This window comes from Somniosus microcephalus, chromosome 16, assembly GCF_052327205.1.
Source record: "Somniosus microcephalus isolate GS21.2 chromosome 16, FLI_Smic_1.0, whole genome shotgun sequence".
NCBI classification, from domain to species: domain Eukaryota; kingdom Metazoa; phylum Chordata; class Chondrichthyes; order Squaliformes; family Somniosidae; genus Somniosus; species Somniosus microcephalus.
The window spans coordinates 22,520,302-22,547,682 of record NC_141002.1 but is presented as its reverse complement, the minus strand read 5'-3'; the positions used below and the strand labels follow the sequence as shown (position 1 = coordinate 22,547,682).

At 46.7% G+C, this 27,381-nt stretch overlaps 1 protein-coding gene across 5 annotated transcripts in view; it reads right to left on the bottom strand.

Annotated features, from left to right (window-relative positions):
- cntn1b (contactin 1b) overlaps positions 1–27,381 on the bottom strand; it is a 1,036,112-nt gene that overhangs the window by 79,514 nt on the left and 929,217 nt on the right. For all 5 annotated transcript variants that reach the window (XM_086008675.1, XM_086008680.1, XM_086008677.1 and 2 more), the window contains 3 exons: positions 20,031–20,217; positions 18,198–18,310; positions 2,205–2,364 (listed from right to left, as the gene is read on the bottom strand). In XM_086008675.1, coding sequence (XP_085864801.1) covers positions 2,205–2,364; positions 18,198–18,310; positions 20,031–20,217 — 460 coding nt within the window. The remainder of the gene's footprint in view (positions 1–2,204; positions 2,365–18,197; positions 18,311–20,030; positions 20,218–27,381) is intronic.

The window sequence follows — 27,381 nt, the reverse complement described above, 5'->3', positions numbered from 1 at the left end:
GAATGGGACTTGAACCCATGACCTTCTGACTCAGAGGCAAGAGAGCTACCAATTGAGCCAAGGCTGACACCCGTAGAATATACCATAGGAATATGGTGCACCCTTACCTGACTTGCTCAGTTAGTTACATGAAAAACAGGACAGTGCTGCCTTCCATCTCTTGGCTAGTGAACACACGACACATAAGGCACTTTTACACTATAGCGGTGCTGGTATCTCATTCAAGTAGCCTCTATTCGTAGGTGAGCCCTTACCATGAGAGTTAGGAAGGTGTCGAGCCACGGAGCACAGCAAGGCCCAAACCTGTCCTCATGTGATGTCCATACGCGCACTTCCGGCAGTGGGGTGGCTGAACAACGATCAGAAATGGCAATTCTGGCAACTTTTTCCTTGCGAACCCAAGGGTGACGAAGACAGCACTTGTGCCCAATTGTTGCCTGCTCCTAGATCATCTAACTCAAGCTTTGCAAGACTCACTCATTCTCCGGATAAACTCACGAAGGAGCATAAGCGAGTATTCAATAGAAAATGTATTGGCACTTTCTCTGATTCGTACTACATATTCTTTGCATGATGCACTGCTGAAAACTGGCACAGGATCGTGAGGTTGGCACGTTTCTACAAGAATGACAGTATCTCGACGTCAGACCTGCTAATGGCCATCTCTAGTTCAGGACGTGCTGAAAGATATCGATTCTCAATACCACATTCTGATGAGTATAAAGATGCAACTGTAAAAACAAAACTTAATTGTCAGCCTGTAGCTGTCGCTCAGGTCATATTCTGTACATCTGGAAATGCTGCAGTGTGCAGCAGATATGCGCATTGGTACAGTCTGAACAAAGCAGTCCGGTGCACTAATACTATGCCTACAGGGCTGAATGGATATTAAACAGCGGCTGGAAATAATTAGATTGCCTTGCAGATCTGGAGGAAACAATATGGCACAGAATTGCAAAACAGCCTCAAAGAATAGCTTCTGAAAGCCTCAAAAAGCAGGCAAGGAGAGCATTTATTACACGGTCTTGAACTTAATGTGAAATTTTAGCACATTTTTGGAAAAAAATTAAAGACCTCATCACCCTGGGATTTTTCACATGATTTTAGGCACTTTCAAAAGGCACAATGAGAGACAATTGCAAGATTAAGCATTGGCTGAATACAACACTGGGGTCATGCAGTGTATATCACTAAAAAGGAACATTTGTGTTGGGTTGGATACTTTGCCATGTGTGTACAACACCAGAGTCAATCTTGAGATCCAACCCATTGTTTGGCTCCTCTGTTCAAACACTCTGGTAGTTTAATTGTAAAATGGCTTCCCACAGACAATCAAGTTGACCCCACCACCCACCCGTGGGTTTTACAGCAACCCTGTTGACTAAAAGGACTGAAACCTCCATTTTATTTTTGAAACCGAGCTGAATTTTACGACGTAAAAAAAGCGACACACTCCACAGGGATGCTGAGTGGACACACTCCACTGAGAGAACTCAGTACTGGTGAGTGGACAAGCTCCATTGTAACGGTGAGTGTTCATGTTCCATTGTGATGTTGAGTGGACATGCTCCATAGAAATCCCGCTACCTAATTCCATTGGGGTATAACATGTGCCCAGCCTTGATAACCAAGGCACAAGTTCAAGCCCCGGAGATAGTGCTGAAAAGAGTCATGAGGCTGATCTCCTGTGTCAGAGAACTGAGCTACATGGGAAGATTGGAGAAACTGGGACTCTTTAGCCATAGAAGGTGGTGTCTGAGAGGGAACTTACAAGAAGTATATCAGATCCTAAACAATATAGAAGAGGTAAACATGGAGCAATACATCAAGATAAGTCATGACAGTAGGACAAGGCAAAACTGGTTGAAACTGGTGAACGGCCATGATCAGATGTCAGGAAGAAATTCTCCGCATAAAGAGTAATCAACACTTGCAGTGAACACCCAGGAAAATTAATGATGCGACAATCATAGTCATTTCAGAGGCTATGATGGGGGATCTGTAGATTTTCCTATTCCTTCTCCCACTAGCTGTACATCTTGGACTGATATCAAATTACTGCCTTTCCTGTGCTAGGGAATTGGGGAAAGGAAGGGCTCAACCCTCCATCAATCAGCCCCTCCTCAGGCTCCCACAGAGCCCATTATAACCGGTCAGCTATCTGTACACTCAACTTCTTGAGAAAGGAACATCCATCAACTTACTTTTAGAAATCTTGACTGAATTCACTGCTCCGTCTCCTCCTTCACCATAGGCTCGTACTTCCACAATATAGTCTCCCTCGTCGAGAATAGGTATATTTATATTATGTCCCATGGTCTGTAACAGCGTACTGTTTACTGTGCCAGCTCTTCTATACAGCACCTAAAAACACAAAAGAAAACTTTATATAATGCGTGATGTTTCATAAAATGGGAATGGTAGCATAGTGGTTATGTCACTGGGCTAGTAATCCAGAGGTAATGATCCAGAGACGTGAGTTCAAATCCCACTCAAGGCAGCTGGGGAATTAAATAAATCTGGAATAAAAGCTAGTGTCTGTAATGGTGACCACAAAACTATCGGATTGTCGTAAAAACCCATCTGGTTCACTAATGCCCTTTAGGGAAGGAAATCTGCTGTCCTTACCTTGTCTGGCCTATATGTGACCCCAGACCCACAGCAGTGCGGTTGACTCTTAACTGCCCTCTGAAATGGCCTAGCAAGCCATTCAGTTGTACACAACCGCTACGAAAAACAATAATAAGAATAAAACCAGACAGACCACCCGGCATCGACCTTGGCACCGGTTTCGGACACGATAACAGCACATCCAGCCCAGTCAACCCTGCAAAGTCCTCCTCACTAACATCTGGGAGAGCTGTCCCACAGACGAGTCAAGCAACAGCCTGATACAGTCATACTCACAGAATCATACCTTTCAGCCAATGTCCCAGATTCCCCCATCACCATCCCTGGGTATGTCCTGTCCCACCGGCAGGACAGACCCACCAGGGGTGGCGGCACAGTGGTGTACAGTCAGGAAGGAATGGCCCTGGGAGTCCTCAACATTGACTCCAGACCCCAGGAAGTCTCATGGCTTCACGTCAAGCATGGGCAAGCTGCTTCATCAATGATCTTCCCTCTATCATAAGGTCAGAAGTGGGGATGTTCGCTGATGACTGTACAGTGTTCAGTTCCATTCGCAACTCCTCAGATAATGAAACAGTCCATTCCCGAATGCAGCAAGAACTGGATGACATTAAGGTTTGGGCTGATAAGTGGCAAGTAACATTCGCGCCACACAAGTGCCAGGCAATGACTATCTCTAACAAGCGAGCATCTAACCACCGCCCCTTGACATTCAATGGCATTACCATCACCGAATCCCCCACCAACAACATCCTGGGGGTCACCATTGACCAGAAACTTAACTGGACCAGCCACATAAATACTGTGGCAACAAGAGCAGGTCAGAGGCTGGGCATTCTGCGTGAGTGTCTCACCTCCTGACTCCCCAAAGCCTTTCCACCATCTACAAGGCACAAGTCAGGAGTGTGATGGAATACTTTCCACTTGCCTGGATGAGTACAGCTCCAACAACACTCAAGAAGCTCGACGCCATCCAGGACAAAGCAGCCTGCTTGATTGGCACCCCATCCACCACCTTAAACATTCACTCACTCCCTCCACCACCGGCGTGCCATGGCTGCAGTGTGTACCATCTACAAGATGCACTGCAACAACTCGCCAAGGCTTCTTTGGCAGTACCTCCCAAACCTGCAGCCTCTACCACCTAGAAGGACAAGGGCAGCAGGCGCATGGGAACACCATCACCTGCAAGTTCCCCTCGAAGTCACACACCATCCTGACTCGGAAGTATATCACCGATCCTTCATCGTCACTGGGTCAAAATCCTGGAACTCCCTCGCTAACAGCACTGTGGGAGTACCTTCACCACATGAACTGCAGTGATTCAAGAAGGCGGCTCACCACCACCTTCTCAAGGGCAATTAGGGATGGGCAATAAATGCTGGCCTTGCCAGCGATGCCCACATCCCAGGAATGAATTTAAACAAAGATAAATTACCTTGGAGTCTACGCTTGTGTTTCTCAGCAGATTAATTTAATTGACAGTCTCATGGGGTATCTGTCGGCTATTCCTATTTGCTGACAGTCTCATGGGATATCTGTCAGCTGTTCCTATTTGCCGACTGTCTCATGACACACCTATCGGCAGTTCTCTTTCTCTAGTTTCTCTCCTATCTCCCCTCTCATGTCCTCTCCGAGTTCTTCTTGTCCATGAGACCCACCTTCTGCTCCCTTGACCCTATTCCCACTAAACTGCTGACCATCCAACTTCCCTTTCTGGCCCCCACGTTAGCTGCTATTGTTAACGGTTCCCTCTCCTCAGCCACTGTCCCCCTCCCCTTCAAATTTGACATCATCACCCCACACCTCAAAAAACCCACCCTTGATCCCTGTCCTTGCAAACTATCGCCCCACCTGCAACCTCCCTTTCCTTTCCAAAGTCCTTGACGTGTTATCGCCTCCCAAATCCATGCCCATCTTTCTCGCCAATCCATGTTTGAACCACTCCAAGCAGGTTTCCGCCCCACCACAACAGTGAAACGGCCCTGATCAAAGTCGCAAATTACATCCTATGTGATTGTTACCATGGTAAACTATCCCTTCTCATCCTTCTCGATTTGTCTGCAGCCTTTGGCACGGTTGACCACACTATTCTCTTCCAACACCTCTACACCGTCATCCAGCTAGGTGGGACTGCCCTCGCCTGGTTCCATTCCTATTTATCCGGTCGTAGCCAGAGAATCACCTGCAGTGGCTTCTCTTCCCATTCCCACACCGTACCTCTGGAGGCCACAAAGGATCTGTCCTTGGCCCACTCCTATTTCTCATCATCTGATAACACATCAGTTTGCACATGTGCGCTGAAAACACTCAGCTCTACCTCACCACAACCCTGCCACTGCCTCCGATTTGTCACGCTGCTTGTCCGACATTCAGTATTGGATGAGCAGAAATTTCCTCCAATTAAATAATGGGAAGACTGAAGCCATTGTCTTCGATCACCTCCACAAACTCATTTCCCTGCCCACCGACTCTATCCCTCTCCCTGTCTTCTGTCTGATGCTGAACCAGAACGTTTGCAAACTTGCTGTCCTATTGGCCCCTGAGTTGAGCTTCCTACCTCATATCCTCTCCATCACCAAGACCGCCTACTTCCACCTCTGTAACATCGCCTGGCTCTTCCCTGCCTCAGCTCACGTGCTGCTGCTGAAACCCTCATCCATGTCTTTGTTAAGTTGTGAGGAGGATGCAAGGAGGCTTCAAAGGGATATAGACAAGCTAAGTGAGTGGGCAAGGACATGGCAGATGGAATATAATGTGGAGAAATGTGGAGTTATCCTCTTTGGTAGGAAAAATAGAAAAGTGGAGTATTTTTAAATGATGAGAGATTGGGAAATGTTAGTGTTCAGAGGGACCTGGGTGTCCTTGTTCACGAATCACTGAAAGTTAACATGCAGGTACAGCAAGCAATTAGGAAAGCAAATGGTATGTTGGCCTTTATTACAAGAGGATTTGTGTATAAGAGTAAAGACGTCTTACTGCAATTATATAGGGCTCTGGTGAGACCACACCTGGAGTATTGTGTACAGTTTGGTCTTGTTACCTAAGGAAGGATATACTTGCCGTAGAGGGAGTGCAACGAAAGTTCACCAGACTAGTTCCTGGGATGGGAGGATTGTCCTATGAGGAGAGATTGAGTAGACTAGGCCTATATTCTCTAGAGTTTAGAAGAATGAGAGGTGATCTCATTGAAACATACAAAATTCTTACCGGGCTTGACAGGATAGATGCAGGGAGGATGTTTCCCTTGGCTGGGGAGTCTAGAACCAGGGGTAACAGTCTCAGAATAAGGGGTCGGCCATTTAGGACTGAGATGAGGAGAAATTTCTTCACTCAGAGGCTGGTGAATCTTTGGAATTCTCTACCCCAGAGGGCTGTGGAGGCTCAGTCGTTGAGTATATTCAAGACAGAGATTGATAGAATTTTGAATATTATGGGAATCAGGGGATATGGGGATAGTGCAGGAAAGTGGAGATGAGGTAGAAGATCAGCCATGATCTTATTGAATAGCGGAGCAGGCTCGAAGGGCCAAATGGCCTACTCCTGCTCCTATTTCTTATGTTATCTCTAGACTCGACTATTCCAATGCTCTCCTGGCCAGCCTTCCACCTTCCACCCTCCATAAACTTCAGCTCATCCAAAACTCTGGTGCCCCTATCCTAACATACAAAGTCCCGTTCACCCATCACCCCTGTGCTCGCTGACTTACATTGGCACCCAGTCCGGCAACACCTCAATTTAAAAAAATTCTCATCCTTGCTTTCAAATCCCTCCATGGCCTTGAACCTCCCTATCTCTGCAACCTCCTCCAGCCATACAACCCTCCGAGATATCTGTGCTCCTCAAATTCTGGCCTCTTGCGCATTCCCAATTATCATCGCTCCACCACTGGCGGCCATGCTCTCAGCTGCCTAGGCCCTAGACTCTGGAATTCCCTCCCTAAATCTCTCCACTTCTCTCTCCTCCTTTAAGACACTCCTTAAAATCTACCACTTTGACCAAGCTTTTGGTCATCTGTCCTAATATCTCCATATGTGGCTTGGTGTCAAATTTCGATTGATAACGCTCCTGTGAAGCACCTTGGGGCTTTTCACTATGTTTATGGCGCTATATAAATGCAAGTTGTTGTTGTTCCCATTTTCTGACAGTCCTATGGTGTATCTATCGGCTATTCCTATTTGTTGACAGCCTTGTGAAGTATGTGTCACGAATTTCTCATTTGATGACAGGTCTAGTATAGCAACCGATTCTGAAACTTGAGCATGAAGACAGTTCTACTGTTCCCAGACTAGTACTGCTTCATTCACTTAAAGAAAGAAAGGAGAGACTTGCATTTTATACAGCGCTTTTCATGACCTCAGGACATCCCAAAGTGCTTTACAGACAATTAAGTACTTTTTTTTTTAAGTGTAATCTTTTGTAGTGTCACTGTTGTAATGTAGGTAACCCGGCAGCCAATTTGCACACAGCAAGCTCTCACAAACAGCAATGTGATAATGACCAGATAATCTGTTTTAGTGGTGTTGGTTGAGGGATAAATATTGGCCAGGACAATTTGTATTATTTGTGTGAATATTTTTCTGTAGAGGCCAAACTTGAGTCAATGCAGTACAGCGCCCATAAAAGTGTATGAAGCATTAAATTAATTCAACGTAGATTTTATTTCCCCCCCCCCCACTATTTTTCTCTCCTATAAATATTCGCCTCCCCTCTCTTCCATACACTGTTGTCTGGGCAAGAAGACAGACGAAATATGCTCCCCGTGTTTGCGTGGGTTTCCTCCGGGTGCTCCGGTTTCCTCCTACAGTCCAAAGATGTGCAGGTTAGGTTGATTGGCTATGATAAAATTGACCCTTAGTGTTAGGGGGATTAAATACGTGGGGTTACGGGGATAGGGTGGGATATGTGTTGGTGTAGGGGTTACGGGGATCGGGGGTGGGATATGTGTCGGTGCAGGCTCGATGGGCCGAAATGGCCTCTATCTGCACTGTGAGGTTTCTGTGTTTCTGTGATTCTGTGAAGATCTTCCTCAGGGCTTCTTCCATGTTATCATTTGCTGGGAGCTGCATGAGGTTTCAGGGCATCAGTCTAGCTCAGCAGTACAGGTAAACTATCTCTTATCTGAAAGCCTTGGGACCAGCTGAGTTTCGGTTTTCGGAATTTTTCGGATTTCAGAAGGTATTATTATAAGACTGGGAAATTTGTATTTAATATAAATTTTAAAAGTTCAGGCTACCTCTTGCGACTGTTCCGTGTCTCATTCCCCTGGCCTCGGGTGACTGTCTGTGTGGAGTTTGCACATTCTCCCCGTGTTTGCGTGGGTTTCCTCCGGGTGCTCCGGTTTCCTCCCACAGTCCAAAGATGTGCGGGTTAGGTTGATTGGCTATGATAAATTGACCCTTAGTGTTAGGGGGATTAAATACGTGGGGTTACGGGGATAGGGTGGGATATGTGTTGGTGTAGGGGTTACGGGGATCGGGTGGGATATGTGTTGGTGCAGGCTCGATGGGCCGAAATGGCCTCTTTCTGCACTGTGGGGTTTCTGTGATTCTCTGGAAAGCCGGATATCGGCTGACTCCTACTAAGCTGGCCCGCAAATCAGGTCGGGGGTCGGGTGGGGGGGGGGGGGGGGGGGGGAGAAAAGAATATCGGACGGGCCGCGGTTCAGGTCGGGGGGGGGGTCAGGGGGAGAAAAGAATATCGGACGGGCCGCGGTTCGGGTCGGGGTGGGGGGTCGGGCCGCGGTTCGGGTCGGGTCGGGTGGGGGGGGAGAAAAGAATATCGGATGGGCCGCGGTTCGGGTCGGGGGTCGGGTCGGGTCGGGTGGAGGGGGAGAATAGAATATCGGACGGGTCGGGTCGGGTCGGGTGGGGGGGAGAAAAGAATATCGGACGGGCCGCTGTATTGTTGGGTTCACTCTCCCGGTATCTCCTTCACACAACCCGGCTCGGCCTGCAATCTCCTACCCAGGAGGGAACTCTGTGACCCTCTGCCCTGCTCAGCGTAAGTCGTGCGCCACTCTGGTCATGTCGTGCGCACGACTTATGCTGAACGAAAAAACTTTCGGTTTTTAGAGGTTTTCGGAAGTTCGGATAAAGGATAGTCTACCTGTACCACTCTCACCTCACTAAGGTACTGGGTTCAAGTCTCACTCCAGGACTTGATCCAGGCTGATACTTCAGTGCGGTAATGAGGAAGTGCTGCATTACCAAAGGTACCGCCTTTCCTGTCAGATGTTACAGAAGCCCTGTCTGTCTTTTCATGTGGACATAAAGCATCGTACACTTTTTTTTTGGAAGATCAGGGATTTCACCCAGTGTCCTGGGCAACATTCACCAACCAATATCACGAAAACCGATTAAAGAAATTAAAAATGAGCATTTATATAGCACCTTTCACAATCTCAGGATACCCCAAGGCACTTCACAGCCAATGAAATACTTTTACATTACAGTCACTATTGTAAAGTACCTATTCCCTATTGTATAGGGAAATACAGCAGCCAACGTGGGCATCACAAGGTCCCACAAACAGCAAGAGGTAAATTGGTCATTCAGCTCGTTGCTGTTAGTGGGGCTTTGTTGTGCTCAAATTGGCTGCTGCAATTGCTTACAAAACAAAAGTGACGACACTTCAAACAATTCACTGGCTGTGAAGTGCTTTGGCACACCCTGAGGGCGTGAAAAGCATTTTATAAATGCAAGGTTCTTTCTTTATAGTTTGAATCACTCGTCGATTTACCCAATCTCTCTGCCTTGGAAGCAATTTGCCTCCAAAGCACCTTATCGCAGCTCCCAGAAACATCTCGAAGTGATTCACATACAATGAATTATCTTTAAAGTGCATTGACTGCTGTTACGTATCAAATGTCTCTGCTGTTTTTACACACAGCAAGATCCAACAAAACACAGTGAGACCGGTTTATCTATGGGATAGCAAAATACTGCAGATGCTGGAAATCCGAAATAACAACAGAAAATGCTGGAAAAACTCAGCAGGCCAGGCAACATCCGTGGAGAGAAAATGGAGTCAACGTTTCAGGTCGAAACCCTTTGTTTTGACAAAGGGTTTCGACCTGAAATGTTGACTCTATGGGGGAAAAATTCAGTTGGTAGCGCCACCCATTAGTGTCTTAAGAGGGCGCTAAGTGGGGCACAAACCAACTAGCGCCCGGGCGCGGTACTGCCCACGCCTCCCGCAAAATTCAGCAGGAGGTTAGTGGTGGCGCTAACCGGTAGCGCTGCGCCACTGGCGATGACGTCATTGGTGTGCGCAGCACCCCGCTCATGCCCCGGCCACGATCTTCGGGAGCGCCCCCTGATTTACCGCCGGACACTATGTCCAACAGGGTCAGGGGGGCGTACCTGCGGCCGGGGAGGCGCAATTTAAAGGCGAGGTGCGGGGCAGCCATTTTTGTTGCTGGCCGCCTACCAGCACCTGCCTGTGCTCCCATCCCCGGCCTCCTGAACCGCCCCCCCCTGCAGAGTGCCGGCTGCGCTCCAAGAGCCCGGCACTTCTCTTGGGTGCCGGGCTCTTTTGCCTGCACTCCCGTTCCCCGGGGGCCCAGCTGGGCCCCAGGTCGCGCTGCACAAGGCCCCTCCCCTTTAAGAAGCGGAGGAAGGCCTGCAATACCGTGGCGCGACGTGCCGCAGCGTGCGGCGCTGCGGCACGTAGCGCCACGATATTCACTTGCAGCGCCCCAAGAGGGATGTGGGGAGCTTCCAGTAGTGCCCCGCTCCCCTCTTGGGGCGCAGCCACTCAATTTCTGGCGCGGGGGCGCTAATTTTTCCGGCGAAGTTAGCACCTCAATTGGGGCGCTACTCAATTTTTAGCCCTATTTCTCTCTCCACGGATGTTGCCTGGCCTGCTGAGCTTTTCCAGCATTTTCTGTTGTTATTTCGGTTTATCTATGGTGCTGATTGAGGAAGCAATATTGGCTGAGGCACTGAGGGAACTGTCTTATCTTCAACAAATAATGCCATTGGCTCCTTAACATCCACTCCAACCAATGGAACAGGCAGATGGAGCCTTGGTTAACGTTTTAGTTGAAGGTTTACGTGCAACTTTAACAACTCTGGAGAACACCTCATCTTCCGATTAGGCAGTCTGCAGCCTTCCGGACTCAATATCGAGTTCAACAATTTCAGATCATAAGCTCGGCCCCCATTTCATTTTCTCTTGTAATTGTTCCACTCCTTTTCCCCCCCCGCTTTCCTTTTGTTTCTCTCTCACACCTGGCAGCTATCTTTTGCCCTGCCAGTACACTTTACACCTAATCCCAGCCTATTACCATCTCGTCTAGCTTCTAATCTCTTTTACTTCTTTTGTTTCTTTTATTCTTTTGTCCGATCGCAGCCCTGCCTCCGATCTAGTTTCTTTTCTTTCCAGTTTTGAAGAAGGGTCCAACCCGAAACGTCAACTCAAATTTCTCTCCACGGATGTTGCCTGGCCTGCTGAGTTTTTCCAGCATTTTCTGTTGTTATTTCGGATTTCCAACATCTGCAGTATTTTGCTATCATAACTTATCACATAACTTTGAACAAATATTGGGCACGATTGACTTTTGAAAAAAAAAGGGTATTTAGTATGTGGAATTGAGGTGTAAAACAGTGAGCCATAGACAAGAAAATGGCAGAACAATGAACTCTTTCACTTCAGTCGGACATTCCAAAATATCATCTAGAAAGGATATTTTGAGTCCAGGAGATTGTGTGCTTTTTTTTCTTCAGCCATTTATTTAACCTAAGTTTTACACCACCCGCCCATCCGTTTTTAGTTTTACATTTACACAAAAAACTCAACGGAATAACAAATTACCATGGAACTCAATGTTTGTCGTGTTAGAAGCCGCAGCCCAATAGCTCATTCAGCTTTCTGATGAGTTTAAAGTGATAGAACGCATGTGTCTCACCCCTTGGGGCCACTTACAGTGGAAACCTCTGGCCTTCTGGAAGCTAATTATGGAGGAGAAACAACAGATTGTTTCCTTGTGGTGGAGATTATGGCCATGCAACAAGGTGCACCATAGATTTATTTATAATGTTTCAAACCAAGAAGGTGTGGTCCTTAAACTCTGTAAACAAACTCTTGTTCAAAAGCCAGTTTCATGGACTTTTAATCATCCCAAACTAGATTTGGGTATTCTGTAAATGAATCGACTACTGTATTTAAAAAGGGGAAGACAAAGCAATATTCTTCCACTTCTTTTGGCAAGTGGTGATTGGATACCTCACTCAACACTTAGGTTTGTAAACAAGGGTCCATAATGGGATCCGGGGGTCACTAGATTTCTGTCCTTCTGGGTTCAGGCATATTGTGTGCCACAAGCATAATGTATTCAGAATTCTGCATTCTATATTCTCGAGTATTTATTATTCCCACTGTCCCAAACTAATAAAAACATTTTCCGAAGGAGAGCACTATTTCCCTTTGTGTAGCCGACACCATCTTTCAGAGGTTAGGGTAGGGCATCCCTGCGAATATGTCAATATTTGTAGGGCGCCCCCTGGGACATTCTGCTATTTGCAAGGGGGCCCAGAGGTGTGTCAATATTTGCGAATGAGGTGGGGGGGGGCACACCGGGAGCGAACTGGGGTAACAACTGGGGTCTGGTACAGACTCCCAGGGCCGATAAAGAAAGATAACAGTGTCTTATATAACGAGATCAGAAGGGTTTGTACAGTTAATAATGTTATAATGGGTGACTTCATTTGGAATGCCCAGAATTGTACAACAGAAGCTGAACTGGGAAGAGTGGTACACGACTGCCTCCTGATACAATGGGGATTATGTGGTCCTGTTGCAGTAGCCGCAGTGCTTCGAGTACAAAGCACTCTTGGTAGCTAGTGACCTGACCGTGGCTGAGTTCAAAAGGACAAGACATTTAAATGATTACAATGCACTCCCAGTGCACATTGGCACAGGCCAGGAAGTGTGCTGATGAAGGGTGTTTGATACCTGGCACAGCCAAGCAGCCCTGAAAATTTAAAGGGACACGGCCACGTACCCTCGACGCTGTTAAGATAACTTGAACGAGGGTGGTCAAACTTATAAATAATAGAAGGGAGGACAGTTCAACTTTTAAGCAATTGGGTTCAAAAGTACCAGATGAAGTCCAAAGTGGATAAGTGTAAACTGATTATTATTGGAATAAGGAACTAAAAAGATCTGGGTTAAATAGAATCATGGCACCATGTGCCCATCAGAATACCGATCCCGGAGACCTGCTGGATAAGCCTATGAAACTGTCAGCACAATGTTTAACTGCAAATGAAGTATAGGTGTTGCAAAAGTAGATGGATGGAGTATAAATCTAAAGAGGTTGCATAATTGATGGATGAGGTACTATTCTGGCCCATCTGTGTGCAGCTCTGGACATCCATCATATTACTGACCATGAGAGGTTACAGATGGCTCTGGATATTAGATTGAGACAAGGGTTGGAGAGATAAAGCTGGCTGTCGGCAGCACATATGTAGAGGCTGACTCTGCACACGTATGATGCCACAGAGGGGCTGCTTGCAGAGAAGGAGGAGGTGGGGTCGAAGATGGATCCTTGGGGAGCTCTGGAGGCGATTGTGCAGGAGCTGGAGAAGCCATTGCTTGAGATTCATTGGTTGCATTGGGACAGGTGGAAGTGGAACAATGCAAGGGCAGCCCCTCTGAGGCGGGCCATGGAGAAGAGGCAGTGCAGGAGATACTGTGACAGACCGTGGTCAAGATGGTAACGTGCCACAGTCAGTGACCGAGAATGTTTTTGGTGACTTTGACCAGGGCAATCTTTGAGCTGTTGGCAGGACAGAAACCGAGGCATGGAGGACTAAACAACGAGAGATCAAACAACGACGACACGTTCAAGGACCTTGGACAAGACGAGGAAGTTAGAGATTAGCCGATAGTTGCAGAGGATAGATGGGCCAAGTTTGGGTTGTTAAGCAACAACAACAAAACCACTTATATTTATATAGTGCCTTTAATGTAATAAAAACATCCCAAGGAGCTTCACAGGAGTGTTATAAAAAAAAAATCTGACACCGAGCCGTATAAGGAGATGTTGGGGCAGATGACCAAAAGCTTGGTCGAAGAGGTGAGTCGCTAGGTTTTAAGGAGCTGAAAGGAGGAAAGAGAAGTAGAGAGGCGGAGAGATTTAGGGAGGGAATTCCACCGCTTAGGAGGAGGATGGTGGAGCTTTTGAAAGGAAGTGGGATAACACCTGTACAAAGGGAGCCATTAACAATGTTGGCGAGCACTAGTGCCTGGAAATTATGGTTGTGGGATGAGGATCAAGGGTAGGAGGTGGGACTCAGCAGATATGCTTGGAGAGGGCAGATGAGAGATGGAGGGAAGCTGCAAAGTGACGGGGGTGGGGTGGCGGGGGGATGATTGCGGTTTGGATGAGTGAATGGTTGGGCAGAAGGGCACAAAGCAAAAAGAGAGTATGAGCCCAGGGTGGAAAAGAGCAAAGGCAGGAGAATAGAGTGAGAGTAAAGTCACTATAAGACTGTTCTATTCTGACCTTGGGTAAAAATATTCCTACGAATAACTAGCAAGTGGTTAGGATCTGGAATGCGCTGCCTGAAAGGGTGGTGAAGGCAGATTCAATTGTGGCTTTCAAAAAGGAGTTGGATAAGTACCTGAAGGAAAAACATTTGCAGGGCTACGGGGAAAGGGCGGGGGAGTGTGGGGACTAGCTGAAGTGCTTTGGCAGAGAGCCGGCACGGGCTCGACGGGCCGAATGACCTCCTTCTGTGCTGTAACCATTCTATGATTCCATTATATGGTTTATGTCTGTATTTTTCCTGGTCCTAGATAAGGAGTTTGTGTATAAGGAAACCGGGAAGGATCAACATCATGCAAACACAGGAGAAAAGGTAGTGTGTGCAGGAAGCCTGATTTAGATGTGAGTGCACTGTGGAATGATGTGCCAATCATGCTGTAAATATTTACAATTTAAGCTGATTTGCATGCACTGTTATGCAAATTAAATGCAGTTCTTTCTTCTTTTTAACTGGTAAAATTAGTCAGTGCTGATACATTATCAAATTGACGAGTGACACTGACTGAAGAATGGGCGGTTATCTCGATCAACCTCAACCAGGCAACCAGAGATGAACATTTCTTATTAATGCCGAGCACCTGAGCAAGTCGGCACACTGTTTACTGATAACAGCTCCAAAGTTGCTCCGATTTCTGCGCATGAAGATCGTACAATGTGGGGGGAGAGAGAGTGCGGAATATAGGGTGAGACTTAGATTTGCTGGGTCTCCGCTTCTTTTGCAGCCATCCAAAATTTCCAATGGAGAAGGGGCACGTTTGCTCCTTACACCTACCCTTCTACCTGCACAGATCATAGAGGACTGGCGTGATGATGTCACCCGCCTTTGCCCCCGACACAAAGTGCACCAACAGGATGCAGGCATACTTGCATTGCCAGGATATGATTCTGGGAGAAGTGGGGTCCAGGGTGGCAGGATTTCAGTTTCTGTTTGAACGTCAATGTTTTGGGGAAAGTGGTTCGAAAGGACCTGCTAACCAATCACGATTCCTTTTCAAATTCTTCTGCCTTTGTCTGCAATGGCTGTCAGCCGCGGTGGAACGGCAGAGGCGGCACTGGGGGCGGGGAGTGGCTAGGAAAGTCGGAGTGCCGCCTCTGCCGTTCCAGTATTCCTCCACGTTGAACACCACTTGGAAGAAGCATTGAGAGTAGCAAGGGCAGCGACCCCACCCCCCCCGCGGAGTGCCGGTTGCGCTCCATGTGCCCAGCACTCAGGAGTGCCAGGCTCCTTTGCCGGCACTCTGATCCCTGGTGGCCCAACTGGGCCCCGGGTTGCGCTGCGCTAGGCTTCTCCCCTTTAAGAAGGGGAGGAAGGCCTGCAGTACCGCAGCGCGATGTGCCACAGCGCCACTTGCAGCGCCCCAAGGGGAAGGCGGGGCACTTCCAGTAGCGCCCCGCTTCCCTCTTGGGGCACTACTGATGAATTTCAGCCGCGGGGGCACTAAAAGTAGCACCCCGGCAAAGTTAGCGCCCCAAAGGGGGTGCGACTCAATTTTTCTCCCATTGATGTTCGTGGGATCTTGCTGTGCACAAAAATTAACTGCCATGTTTCTCTACATTATCAGTGACTGCACTTCATTGGCTCTGAAACACTTTGGGACGGCCTGAGGATTTGTAAGGCGCTATATAAATGTAAGGGAATTTTCTTACAACACAATTTTTTTCCTCAGAAAGCACAGCTTCATTTTAAACCAGTAATCGAGTCCTGCCTTTCCTACCCTACTTTGCTGCCTTGTGGTTTCATGGGATTATTATTTTTTACTAAGAACCAATTTGTTTTAAAAACTATTTTGAGCAAGGAATTCTGCCGTGTTCTTCTCCTAACTTGGATTTTGTGTAACGTTAGTTGGCAGCGGAGATCACGCAACAACTTCCAACTCAAGCTCGCTCTGGGCAAGCAGTGGGTGGAGCCATCATACTGCCCGATGCTTGCCCAAAGTGGGCCGCAGCGAGAGGCCTGAGCCATTTTCATGGTCGGGCCTCATCAAAATATTTTGGGTGAGCTCCCAGCACTCAGCGAGTGCACACACCCAGGTGGGGGGGAGCAGGGAATCCGACAGTTCCTCCGTGGAGTCAATTTGGAAGTCAGGGGAGTAAGGAAATCGGAGAGGGGGGGTGGAGGCAGAGAGCCTCTGTGCGGCCAGAGGTAGGCCTGAAGATTTTTGTTAGGCCAGGAGGATCATTCAAAGGGCTCTTTTGTAATGGTTTTCGTAGGGCCAGGAGCATTCCCCTTCTAAAGACCCTGATACCTTGAAGGCGCCACTCTTCCATGGGCCCTGGCAGCCCTCCAGTGTCTTAATGAATTGGCCATTCTTCATGTGCGAGCTTGGCCAGTGCATGTTGGCAGTCCATTTGACTGTGGGAGGGTCTCGTGCCTGCATTTCCCGGCAGGGGAATCTCAGCTAGCGACTGGGAGCAAGAACCCCTGGTTGATGTTTCCCTGCCCTACCCAGGGGCACCGAGGCCCACTTGTACCACCCCAACCATCACCCCATCCGATATTGTCTAACTCAACACAGACTAGGGACATTCTACAGAGTGTTTATTGTGGAACTATCAGGGGAGCTGCAAAATGTCCAGACCCTGAAAGTGTAATGGGATCATAAAGGTTTAAAGGACTGGAGGGACGGGGTGGAGGTGAGCAAGTTAGAGCAGGGCTGTTGAGTCAGAAAAGAAGCAGCCTGTTCTAAGCTACAGAACTACAGCCGTGGCGATTATATGGAGCAAGGAAGGAATTCTCCAGATGAACTGGACAGGGCTCAGCACAGTATGCAAGACCCCGACTTCATTTCCTCTTATACAAAAAGAAAATACTGCAGATGCTGGAAATCTGAAATAAAAACAGAAAATGCTGGAGATGCTCAGCAGGTCAGGCAGCATCTGTGAAGAGAGAAACAGAGTCAAAGTTTCAGGTCGATGACCTTTCGTCAGACGAAGGGTCATCGACCTGAAATGTTAACTCTGTTTCTCTCTTCACAGATGCTGCCTGACCAGCTGAGTATCTCCAGCATTTTCTGTTTTTATTTCATTTCCTCTCAGTAGTCCATAGATATTTAATGGATCCCCAAACATTCCATAGCTATCTGATTAATACTCAGACAATCCTATTTTGCTGCTTTGTGGTATCACCTAAATTTTGTTTAAAAAAAAAATCAATTTTCATTAAAAATGGTTTCAGCAAGAAATTCTGCGATACCTGCCTCGTAACTCGGGCTCTGTGTAACATTTGCTAATAGGGGAGATCAGGCTCAGTCATATTTTACAGGTAGCTGCAGAATAATGAGATGTAATTGAACTTAAGTTATTTAAAATCATATTTTTAATGCGTTCTTGGTCGATTGAATGCATGCATTGATGCAGCAGATCTGTAAAGTCAGTGACTTAAGGGTAAATTCTATGATCCCACACTTCCAGTTAGGGCCGTGCTCAAAGGGAGAGGAGGTCGGAGATGGAGCTATGACAGCACACCCCAGCAGCAGTCAGTACCTTCAGAAGAGAGAGAAAGAAATGTGGGAAAGCATGAAATAAAAATGCAAAGGATTGCATATTTCAGAGTAGTGATTGTTTTAACATTCAGTTTTGCATCCTGTCAAATCAACAGTGATAAATCCCAGCAGTTTTTTCGGTCCCTTTCGTTCTCTTCTATGCAAACTGGAGCCGCTATCATCACCCACAATAGAAAAGGAACATGAGCGGACAATTGAGATGGGTGCTCGTGGGTCCCCAGACCTAGTCTTACATGTATGGTACAGCAATACCTGTGGCATGGGAATGAAAATAAGCATTCTACAAACAACACACACTGCGTGGAATCTTTTGGGTTGTGTGGCTGATTTATGTCAGACTGGGGAGACTGATGACAGCGGGCAGACCAGCGAGGTGACCTCTCGCTCAAGGATTTGTCCCACGAGGATTCTGGCTGATAATCGAGAAAGGGAAGGACTGGAATGTGGATAATGGGGTTTCCACAGTCTGAATCACTTTTCACATGATTGTTCTACTTGCAACATACCTTGTAGCCTTCGACATTCGACTCATTGTCCAAGGGCTTGACCGCTTCCCAGGAAATCTTGAAGTAGGTACCAACCAACGTGGTGTCAATTATTCTTGGAGGCTTGCTGGGAGCTGGAAAATAATTAAATCAATTTCAGATCAGCAGTCCATAATTGATCAGAAGGGAAAGAACAAGTTCCATGAGAGGACTGGATTTTCCTGCGATGTATTCAATTAAACTTCTACATTGAATTGTGAGCAGTTTAAGACACAGCTGTGCTCAACTTTAAAACTGACGGGATACTGAATAGCAATGGGAAGATAGTTGGGAATTTTCAGACTGTCGAACAGACATCAACAGGGACCCTGCACTCTGTTCTACTGCAGCAATATAGACTACCAGGAGACTCTTGCACTGCAACAAGTGTGGTTTTTCTTGTAGTGTGAACTCTTTGCCATGTTCTCTTTGCAGGTTTTAGTTCTGCTTCTACTCTCAAATTGGGTCAATGCTCCCGGCCGGTTCGATGGGAGGAAGTGGTAAGCGGATTTGGGGGAGTCAGGGTTCCTTACCTCCTGATCACTATCCAGCGCTGGAAAACTCATATAGGAATTGGTTGAGTACAGCTTTGCGCTTGTTTGTGGTGTCCTGCATGGTCAAATAACCTTCTGGTTTAGGTTTACATGTGAAGAAAGGCCAATTGGGTGAAGTACTGGGAGGCAGTGGAGAATGCCACAAACTGTGTTGCTGCATCCTCTTGTTTCTAAATAAGGTGCAGTGTCCCGAAAGACTTCTCCCATAGCTCAGGAAGGTTATTCAGGGGGCAGCCAAACAAATAAAGCTCAAGGAAGATTTCCGTTAGGTGCCCAACCTGTGCCGAGTGATCTGATCTCAGCTGAGGAGCGGGAGTTAGAGGTGTTGCAATTGGCTGGGTGGGGGGGGGGGGGGCGAGGGGGGGCACAGGGGCACTAAAATTGGCCTCAGCACCCATCAGCCAGACTTCCCATTCCTGATTACTGTGCAATGCCTCTGTCTGGAAGTACACTTGCATGGGATCGGGGAGTTGAGTAGCTTTTACCGAACCCTTCAAGCTGAAAGATTAGAAGAGCCTCAGAAGTTGGCCATTTTAAAATAAACAAATACTTGCAACTATATAGCACCTTATCACTAAAACATCTCAACGGGCTTCACAAAGAATTTTCTAGTACAGTGTCTCTACGCACATGCAGCAGCCAATGAAGAATCACTCTGACGTAAGGAAACTACTAGGCACTTGGTCTGAGTATTAAACAAGGCTTTAATCAACTGTTTTTCAACATGGAGATCTAGTTGTGTCCTTCACTAGTTCCTGTTAAAGAATGTCCTGAGCAAGCTGGGCCCATGCCCGAGTATTTATACTCTCCCTGGACAGCGCCACCAGCAGGCCGCCCAGTATTACTTCATAAGTCATTTCCACATGAATGACAGGATTCATGTCACACTCCAGAATCAGCAGTAAGATTTTAATCTGTTTTTTTGGTGATGCTGTTGAGGGAAGAATATTGGCCCAGGCACGAGAACAACTCCCTATTGTTCTTTAAATTGTGCCACGGGATCTTTAATATTTACCTGAACAGACCACAGTATAACATCTCATTTGAAAGATAGCACTTCTTCCAATGCAGCATTCCCATAGCCAGCCGGAATTGAGAGCTGAAGTCCTGGTTTGGGGCTTGAACACCCAGAGGTGAGAATACTACTAATTCAACCAAGCTGACACTGCAGAATTTTGGATGATAAATGGTACAACAATTGACAGCCACATCTTTACTACAAGCGGTGCTAAAAATCTCACATCACTGAAGGGATACCTACGTGCTTTCTTTGTAGTGATTGCAATTTGGTTATTGGCAGGGCCAGCTCCTGCCTTGTTGTAGGCCCTGACTTCTACATAGTAGCGTGTGTGGGGTTTAAGGTCTCTGATTCTGGCTGTCGTGTTATATCCGATTGTTCTTACTCGCTGTGCGGCTGCCTCGGTGTCGATGACTCTTCGGTACCTGATCTGCAAAGAGAGTGGAAGAATACAATTGGGAGCGATTAGTGTTTAAAGCAACTTTTGCTGTGGTTCAGTGAACTGAAGCAGCGAGCGGTCCAGCCATAAAGCAACAGGGAGGGACCCGTTTTGTGCTGAGTCTGCCAGTGGGGAAGGGGATAAGGGTATTACAAATGGCTGGGGAGCAGAAGAAGGGTGGGTGTGATAGGGACATTACAACTGGCTTCAGCATCCCTGGGTTAAGGGAGGAGAAAATCAGCCAGAATTACCACTGCTGACTGCTACACAGCGACTCCTGTTGGCAGGGCATGTGTGCGGGCATCCAGTCACGGACAGGACCGGGCTTGGCTATGGCGCTTGCCGTGGTTCACACTGAGCATCAAGGCTCATACAGGAAGAATAGTCACGTGGGCAAAGGTACTGGAAAATATCTGCGCCTCTTGCACTTTACCTCAGCAAGGATCAATGCGTTTAGGGAAAGTGGAGGGGAGGAGGTTAACAACAACCCATCCCCGCCCACCAAATTGTCAGAGTCTTGAAACGTTTTCTCTTTAAGCATGTTGGGGTCGTTTTAACCTAAACCCGCCTGGCGGAATACTGACAGGATCAGATCGGCCACCCATTTTACACCCCGTCCGATTTTACTCTCCACTAACCGAGCCGGAAGGGTTAGGTTAAAGTTTCCCGTTAAGTGTACCTTTCATCCTGTTTTGTTCTCTGACACTGTAGATTAGAGTTTCCTCCTTTCACAAATGAAGTTCCATAACTTTGTAGAAATTAATAGACTCAAAGTAAAATGGTGCGCGCAATGTTTCTGCCAAAGTTTCTGTGCAATATGAATTTGTTAACAGGACATATGATTACCAGGCAACCACTGTACATCTGCAATAATGATATTCTCACAATTCCCAAACAACTAAGTTGGCACTAGGCTAAGATAAAATCTCATTGTTTACCCAGCCGTGCTGTGCACAGTGCTTGGTAAAAATGTCCGAGATGCACAAAAGCCTGCTTCACTGAACAGTACATGGAGACTCTTGTAGGCAGCACTGTTGAAATGCAGGCTGAATGTGGTGTGATTGGACAACAGCCCATAAATCAGCCTCAGACACCAAGAGCAAAGCAGAAGGTTACTGACCCAGGAGAACTCGAGAGTGACCACTGCGAGGACCTGATAGGAGGACTACAAGAAGTTTCATGCCTTGAAAAAGAGCACCAAGGTAATGCAAGCGTGTCACCATGTTCTATATGGAGATGAAAGCAATACATGGGGTATTGTTAAAGCTATGAGTGAAGTACAGGCAATGTGTAAATAGTCAAATTAATGAATGTAATACACATTGGCATATCAGCCTCTCTTAATGTGAAAGACATATATGGGTTTTCTTTCAAGTGTGAGTTATTGAAGAAATTCAAATGAATGAATGTCACGCCAGGTGGAAAATCAGCCTCTCTTATTAATTCACACAGTTCTTATATTTAAAGGCCAAATTACCACGGAATAGGAGGGCAGAGTGGAGCAGATGGTAACCCATCCCAGGAGAAGCCTTTGACAGTACATGAGCAGAAGACAGTGGAATTAGTAGGGAGACAAGTTCTGGAAGGTGCTGCTCCTCAGAGGTTGCAGGGGTGCACAGACCACCTGGTACATACCATACTAATTGGATATTCTACGATCAGCACCATATGTTGCATCAACATGTCCAATCATACTGATTGGTCACAAGCCCTCCATGTAAATGAAAACACTGCACCTGAATGTCTAATTATGTGTCAGTCCGAATAATATTCCCCATCTGCTCTTTTCACCAATCACAGAGAAGTCTTTAGGGTGCAGGCGCAGAAGAACATTCATCCCTACACCAGCCATCATCACCCACATTTGCATTACACAGCAGACCAGACACTTCACGTCCATTATTTAGTGGTAAGAATGAGGCAGCACGGGGTGAAGTACTGGTGCTGAAGGGTTAGCGGAAATGATCCTTGCTGCTGGAGCAGCATCTCCAGAGCTGAATGTCCCTCATAAGCTGTCTCAGGAAACAAACACTAATACGATAGCAAAATACTGCAGATGTTGGAAATCCGAAATAACAACAGAAAATGCACTCTGGAGCCTTCCGGACTCAATATCGAGTTCAACAATTTCAGATCATAACCTCGGCCCCTGTTACACATTTTTTCTTGTAATTTTTCCACTCCTTTTCCCCTCCCCCCCTTTCCTTTTGTTTCTCTCTCACACCTGGCAGCTATTTCTTGCCCTGCCAGTACACTTTACACCTAATCTCAGCCTATTACCATCTCGTCTAGCTCTTTTGTTTCTTTCACTTCTTTTGTCCGATCGCAGCCCTGCCTTCGATCTATTTTCTTCTCTTTCCAGTTTTGAAGAAGGGTTCGACCCGAAACGTCAACTCAAATTTCTCTCCACGGATGTTGCCTGACCTGCTGAGTTTTTCCAGCATTTTCTGTTGTTATACAAAAATTAATAGACTTGCTTTACAGCGGAGGCTGTTGCAACACACGCCTCACAGTGAGCATGCCCCGAGTGTGACAAAATGTTGCATTTTGTGCATGGTGTATCTGGTTCTGTCTTTTCATCTTGGTACTGTCGAGTTAAAACCAAACGTACTTTAAAGCTAGATGTACTTTCTCTACATCAGTGGTTCTCAAACTTTTTTAGTTGAAGGACTCCTTTTACAAATGGATTAGTAATCATGGACCCCCCAGCTAAATTATAATACTCTATAATACTCATAATACGAAAGTGCTGCACGTAAAGAGTGTTTTATTAAAGCATCGCTCCTTCGCTTATGTCACAGTTCCCTTTACCACCTCCCGGCAAAATAAAACTAAAAACATTTAATAATAAAACTACAAGGTGCAGTTTCCAGAAAAGCCAATCCGCAGTTTCTATTTGTTTGCTATTTTTATTGTTTGTTTTATGCATGTCCACAAATTTGCACTTTATATAAAAACTTGTATACTTTATTTGATAGCCAGTGATTTGCTGGCTATCGATGAAGCTATAGCGTTATAGGTTATTGCATTTTAGCTCATTTTGGGGGATTTTTATATAGCACTGCAAAATAAAAATCATATATTAATAATGAGAAAGAAATTCTTTTACTGATTTGAGGACTGTCTTGCTAACTATTTCTCTTATAGTGAGATTAGGTCATCATTAAAGTATGTAGCTTGCCCGTGTTTTTATTGTGGATTATTTGAGGTAGGATGCGGTGCACATATGCATTTAAATTAATATGCATTGATATCACTAAAAACTTGTAAAATCATAAACATGCTTGCATATTTAACACAGCAGATGTGACTACTAGTGCATCGAACATCCCTAGTACTCTGTCTTGGGGGTGTTGCTTGTAAGTTGCTGGTTTTGAGGAATGGGCTGTGTCACTGTATAGGAATTCTGGCACCCTGCAGGAGCGGTGAAATCTACATCAATAATCAGCTACAGTTTATACATCAATTTAAATGAGTAATTCCTAGCTGCAGCTCAGCACAACAGGTGAGATGCAGGTCATTACACACTTAATGTTGACAGCTACGGGAGGCATGTTTGAGTTTAAAACGCTTTTAGTCCCGTTTCCAGAATTTGAATTTGCAAACATCGTGTGTGCGTTAAGTATAAGCGTTTAATTTCATAAACTGTCATTAAATTATCATTTAGTGATGTATCAATGTGGGCTGTTTTCTGATCATCCTTCATTTTAGTTCTCTAATTTCATTCAATGATGTATGTGGCTACCAAAGATAAGAGATCTCTCTCTATTTTTTTTTTTTAATTCGCTTATAGGATGTGGGCATCGCTGGCAAGGCCAGCATTTATTGTCCATCCCTAATTGCCCTTGAGAAGGTGGTGGTGAGCTGCCTTCTTGAACCACTGCAGTCCGTGTGGTGAAGGTACTCCCACAGTGCTGTTAGGGAGGGAGTTCCAGGAACTTGACCCAGCGACGATGAAGGAACGGCGATATATTTTCAAGTCAGGATGGTGTGTGACTTGGAGGGGAACTTAGAGGTGGTGGTGTTCCCATGCGCCTGCTGCCCTTGTTCTTCTAGGCGGAAGAGGTCGCAGGTTTGGGAGGTGCTGCCGAAGAAGCCTTGGTGAGTTGCTGCAGTGCATCTTGTAGATGGTACACACTGCAGCCATGGTACGCCGGTGGTGGAGGGAGTGAATGTTTAAGGTGGTGGATGGGGTGCCAATCAAGCGGGCTGCTTTGTCCTGGATGGTGTCGAGCTTCTTGAGTGTTGTTGGAGCTGCACTCATCCAGGCAAGTGGAGAGTGTTCCATCACACTCCTGACTTGTGACTTGTAGATGGTGGAATGGCTTTGGGGAGTCAGGAGGTGAGACACTCACCGCAGAATACCTAGCCTCTGGCCTGCTCTTGTTGCCACAGTATTTATGTGGCTGGTCCAGTTAAGTTTCTGGTCAATGGTGACCCCCCAGGATGTTGATGGTGGGGGATTCGGCGATGGTAATGCCGTTGAATGTCAAGGGGCGGTGGTCAAACTAGAGTATTTTTTCTTTCTGTGCAATCCTTTGAGTGAAGAAGGCAAGGTGGGCCAAACTATCCTTCCATCCTTTAACAACTTTAGATGTTAGGTGTAAGGCCAGCCCTGCTTGGTAAGCACTTTCACGGATTTCGCGGACCCCCTGGAAAATCTCTACGGACCCCCAGGAGTCCGTGTGCCCCAGTTTGAGAACCACTGCCCTACATTATAACAGTGACTACACTTCAAAAGTACTTCATTGGCTATGAAGCGCTTTGGGTTGTCCTGAAAGGTGCCAAATAAATGTAAGTTCTTTCTTTGAATGTAAATATGAATTTTATAATATTACAAAGGATACAGTCCTCTGCCTGCAGTCAAATACTTGAAGGTTTATTAAGGGTTAAATTAACCTGGACATAATCACGGCCCACACCAAGATCACGTTGTTCACGGAAGATACACACATTACAGTGCCACCCTCCAGATGTCTCCCTTCTTTATCTCCCAATTCGCGGTACAATGGTTTTGCTTTTAAGTTTAGCTAAAGACCATTACATCACCTCCTCCATGACCCTTCTCCCACTCTCAATCTCCATTCTGCCGTCTTATGGTCTCGAGTTGTACAGAAAAACATTGGTGTTTTCGGGTTGAATGACTCAGCCTGGGAGCTGCACATTTCTGATTTCCTTTTCTCTTAGGTGAACATCAAAGGGCATCAGGAGTCTATCTCAAAACCATGTTCTCGGTTCCTCTGAGACCATCTTGAGAGGTTTTGTGGGGCAATGAGGAAAGAACCCCATATAGGTTTAGTACTAAAGGGCCAAAAAATGATTTCAGATCCACTATTACTGAAGGGTCGAACATTTTTCATTTTCTGTATTATTTGAAGTTATGTTACGTAAACTACTGTATTCGCTTTGCTTATTCTGCTTATGTCATTTTTGATCAATCTATCCCGAACTTTATAGCCTAATCCACATGTTAATAGAGTGTTTGTTTTACTGCTGTCCTTAGTCTAGGAGATTGTTAGAGAGCTCGTGTCATATCCAGTAAGCTAAATACAGCTAGTGCGCTTTTTATTTTACTTTTGTGCTCATCAAGGTGAGGGAGGTTCGTGCTGGGGAAGGCCCAGGTCAGGAATAGCACAGAGTAAGTTAGTGCTGGGGAAGGCCCAGGTCAGGTATAGCACAGAGTAAGTTAGTGCTGGGGAAGGCCCAGGTCAGGTATAGCACAGAGTAAGTTAGTGCTGGGGAAGGCCCAGGTCAGGTATAGCACAGAGTAAGTTAGTGCTGGGGAAGGCCCAGGTCAGGTATAGCACAGAGTAAGTTAGTGCTGGGGAAGGCCCAGGTCAGGTATAGCAAAGAGTAAGTTAGTGCTGGGGAATGCCCAGGTCAGGTATAGCACAGAGTAAGTTAGTGCTGGGGAAGGCCCAGGTCAGGTATAGCACAGAGTAAGTTAGTGCTGGGGAAGGCCCAGGTCAGGTATAGCACAGAGTAAGTTAGTGCTGGGGAATGCCCAGGTCAGGTATAGCACAGAGTAAGTTAGTGCTGGGGAAGGCCCAGGTCAGGTATAGCACAGAGTAAGTTAGTGCTGGGGAAGGCCCAGGTCAGGTATAGCACAGAGTAAGTTAGTGCTGGGGAAGGCCCAGGTCAGGTATAGCACAGAGTAAGTTAGTGCTGGGGAAGGCCCAGGTCAGGTATTGCACAGAGTAAGTTAGTGCTGGGGAAGGCCCAGGTCAGGTATAGCACAGAGTAAGTTAGTGCTGGGGAATGCCCAGGTCAGGTATAGCACAGAGTAAGTTAGTGCTGGGGAATGCCCAGGTCAGGTATAGCACAGAGTAAGTTAGTGCTGGGGAAGGCCCAGGTCAGGTATAGCACAGAGTAAGTTAGTGCTGGGGAATGCCCAGGTCAGGTATAGCACAGAGTAAGTTAGTGCTGGGGAAGGCCCAGGTCAGGTATAGCACAGAGTAAGTTAGTGCTGGGGAAGGCCCAGGTCAGGTATAGCACAGAGTAAGTTAGTGCTGGGGAAGGCCCAGGTCAGGTATAGCACAGAGTAAGTTAGTGCTGGGGAAGGCCCAGGTCAGGTATAGCACAGAGTAAGTTAGTGCTGGGGAATGCCCAGGTCAGGTATAGCACAGAGTAAGTTAGTGCTGGGGAATGCCCAGGTCAGGTATAGCACAGAGTAAGTTAGTGCTGGGGAAGGCCCAGGTCAGGTATAGCACAGAGTAAGTTAGTGCTGGGGAATGCCCAGGTCAGGTATAGCACAGAGTAAGTTAGTGCTGGGGAAGGCCCAGGTCAGGTATAGCACAGAGTAAGTTAGTGCTGGGGAATGCCCAGGTCAGGTATAGCACAGAGTAAGTTAGTGCTGGGGAAGGCCCAGGTCAGGTATTGCACAGAGTAAGTTAGTGCTGGGGAAGGCCCAGGTCAGGTATAGCACAGAGTAAGTTAGTGCTGGGGAATGCCCAGGTCAGGTATAGCACAGAGTAAGTTAGTGCTGGGGAAGGCCCAGGTCAGGTATAGCACAGAGTAAGTTAGTGCTGGGGAATGCCCAGGTCAGGTATAGCACAGAGTAAGTTAGTGCTGGGGAAGGCCCAGGTCAGGTATAGCACAGAGTAAGTTAGTGCTGGGGAATGCCCAGGTCAGGTATAGCACAGAGTAAGTTAGTGC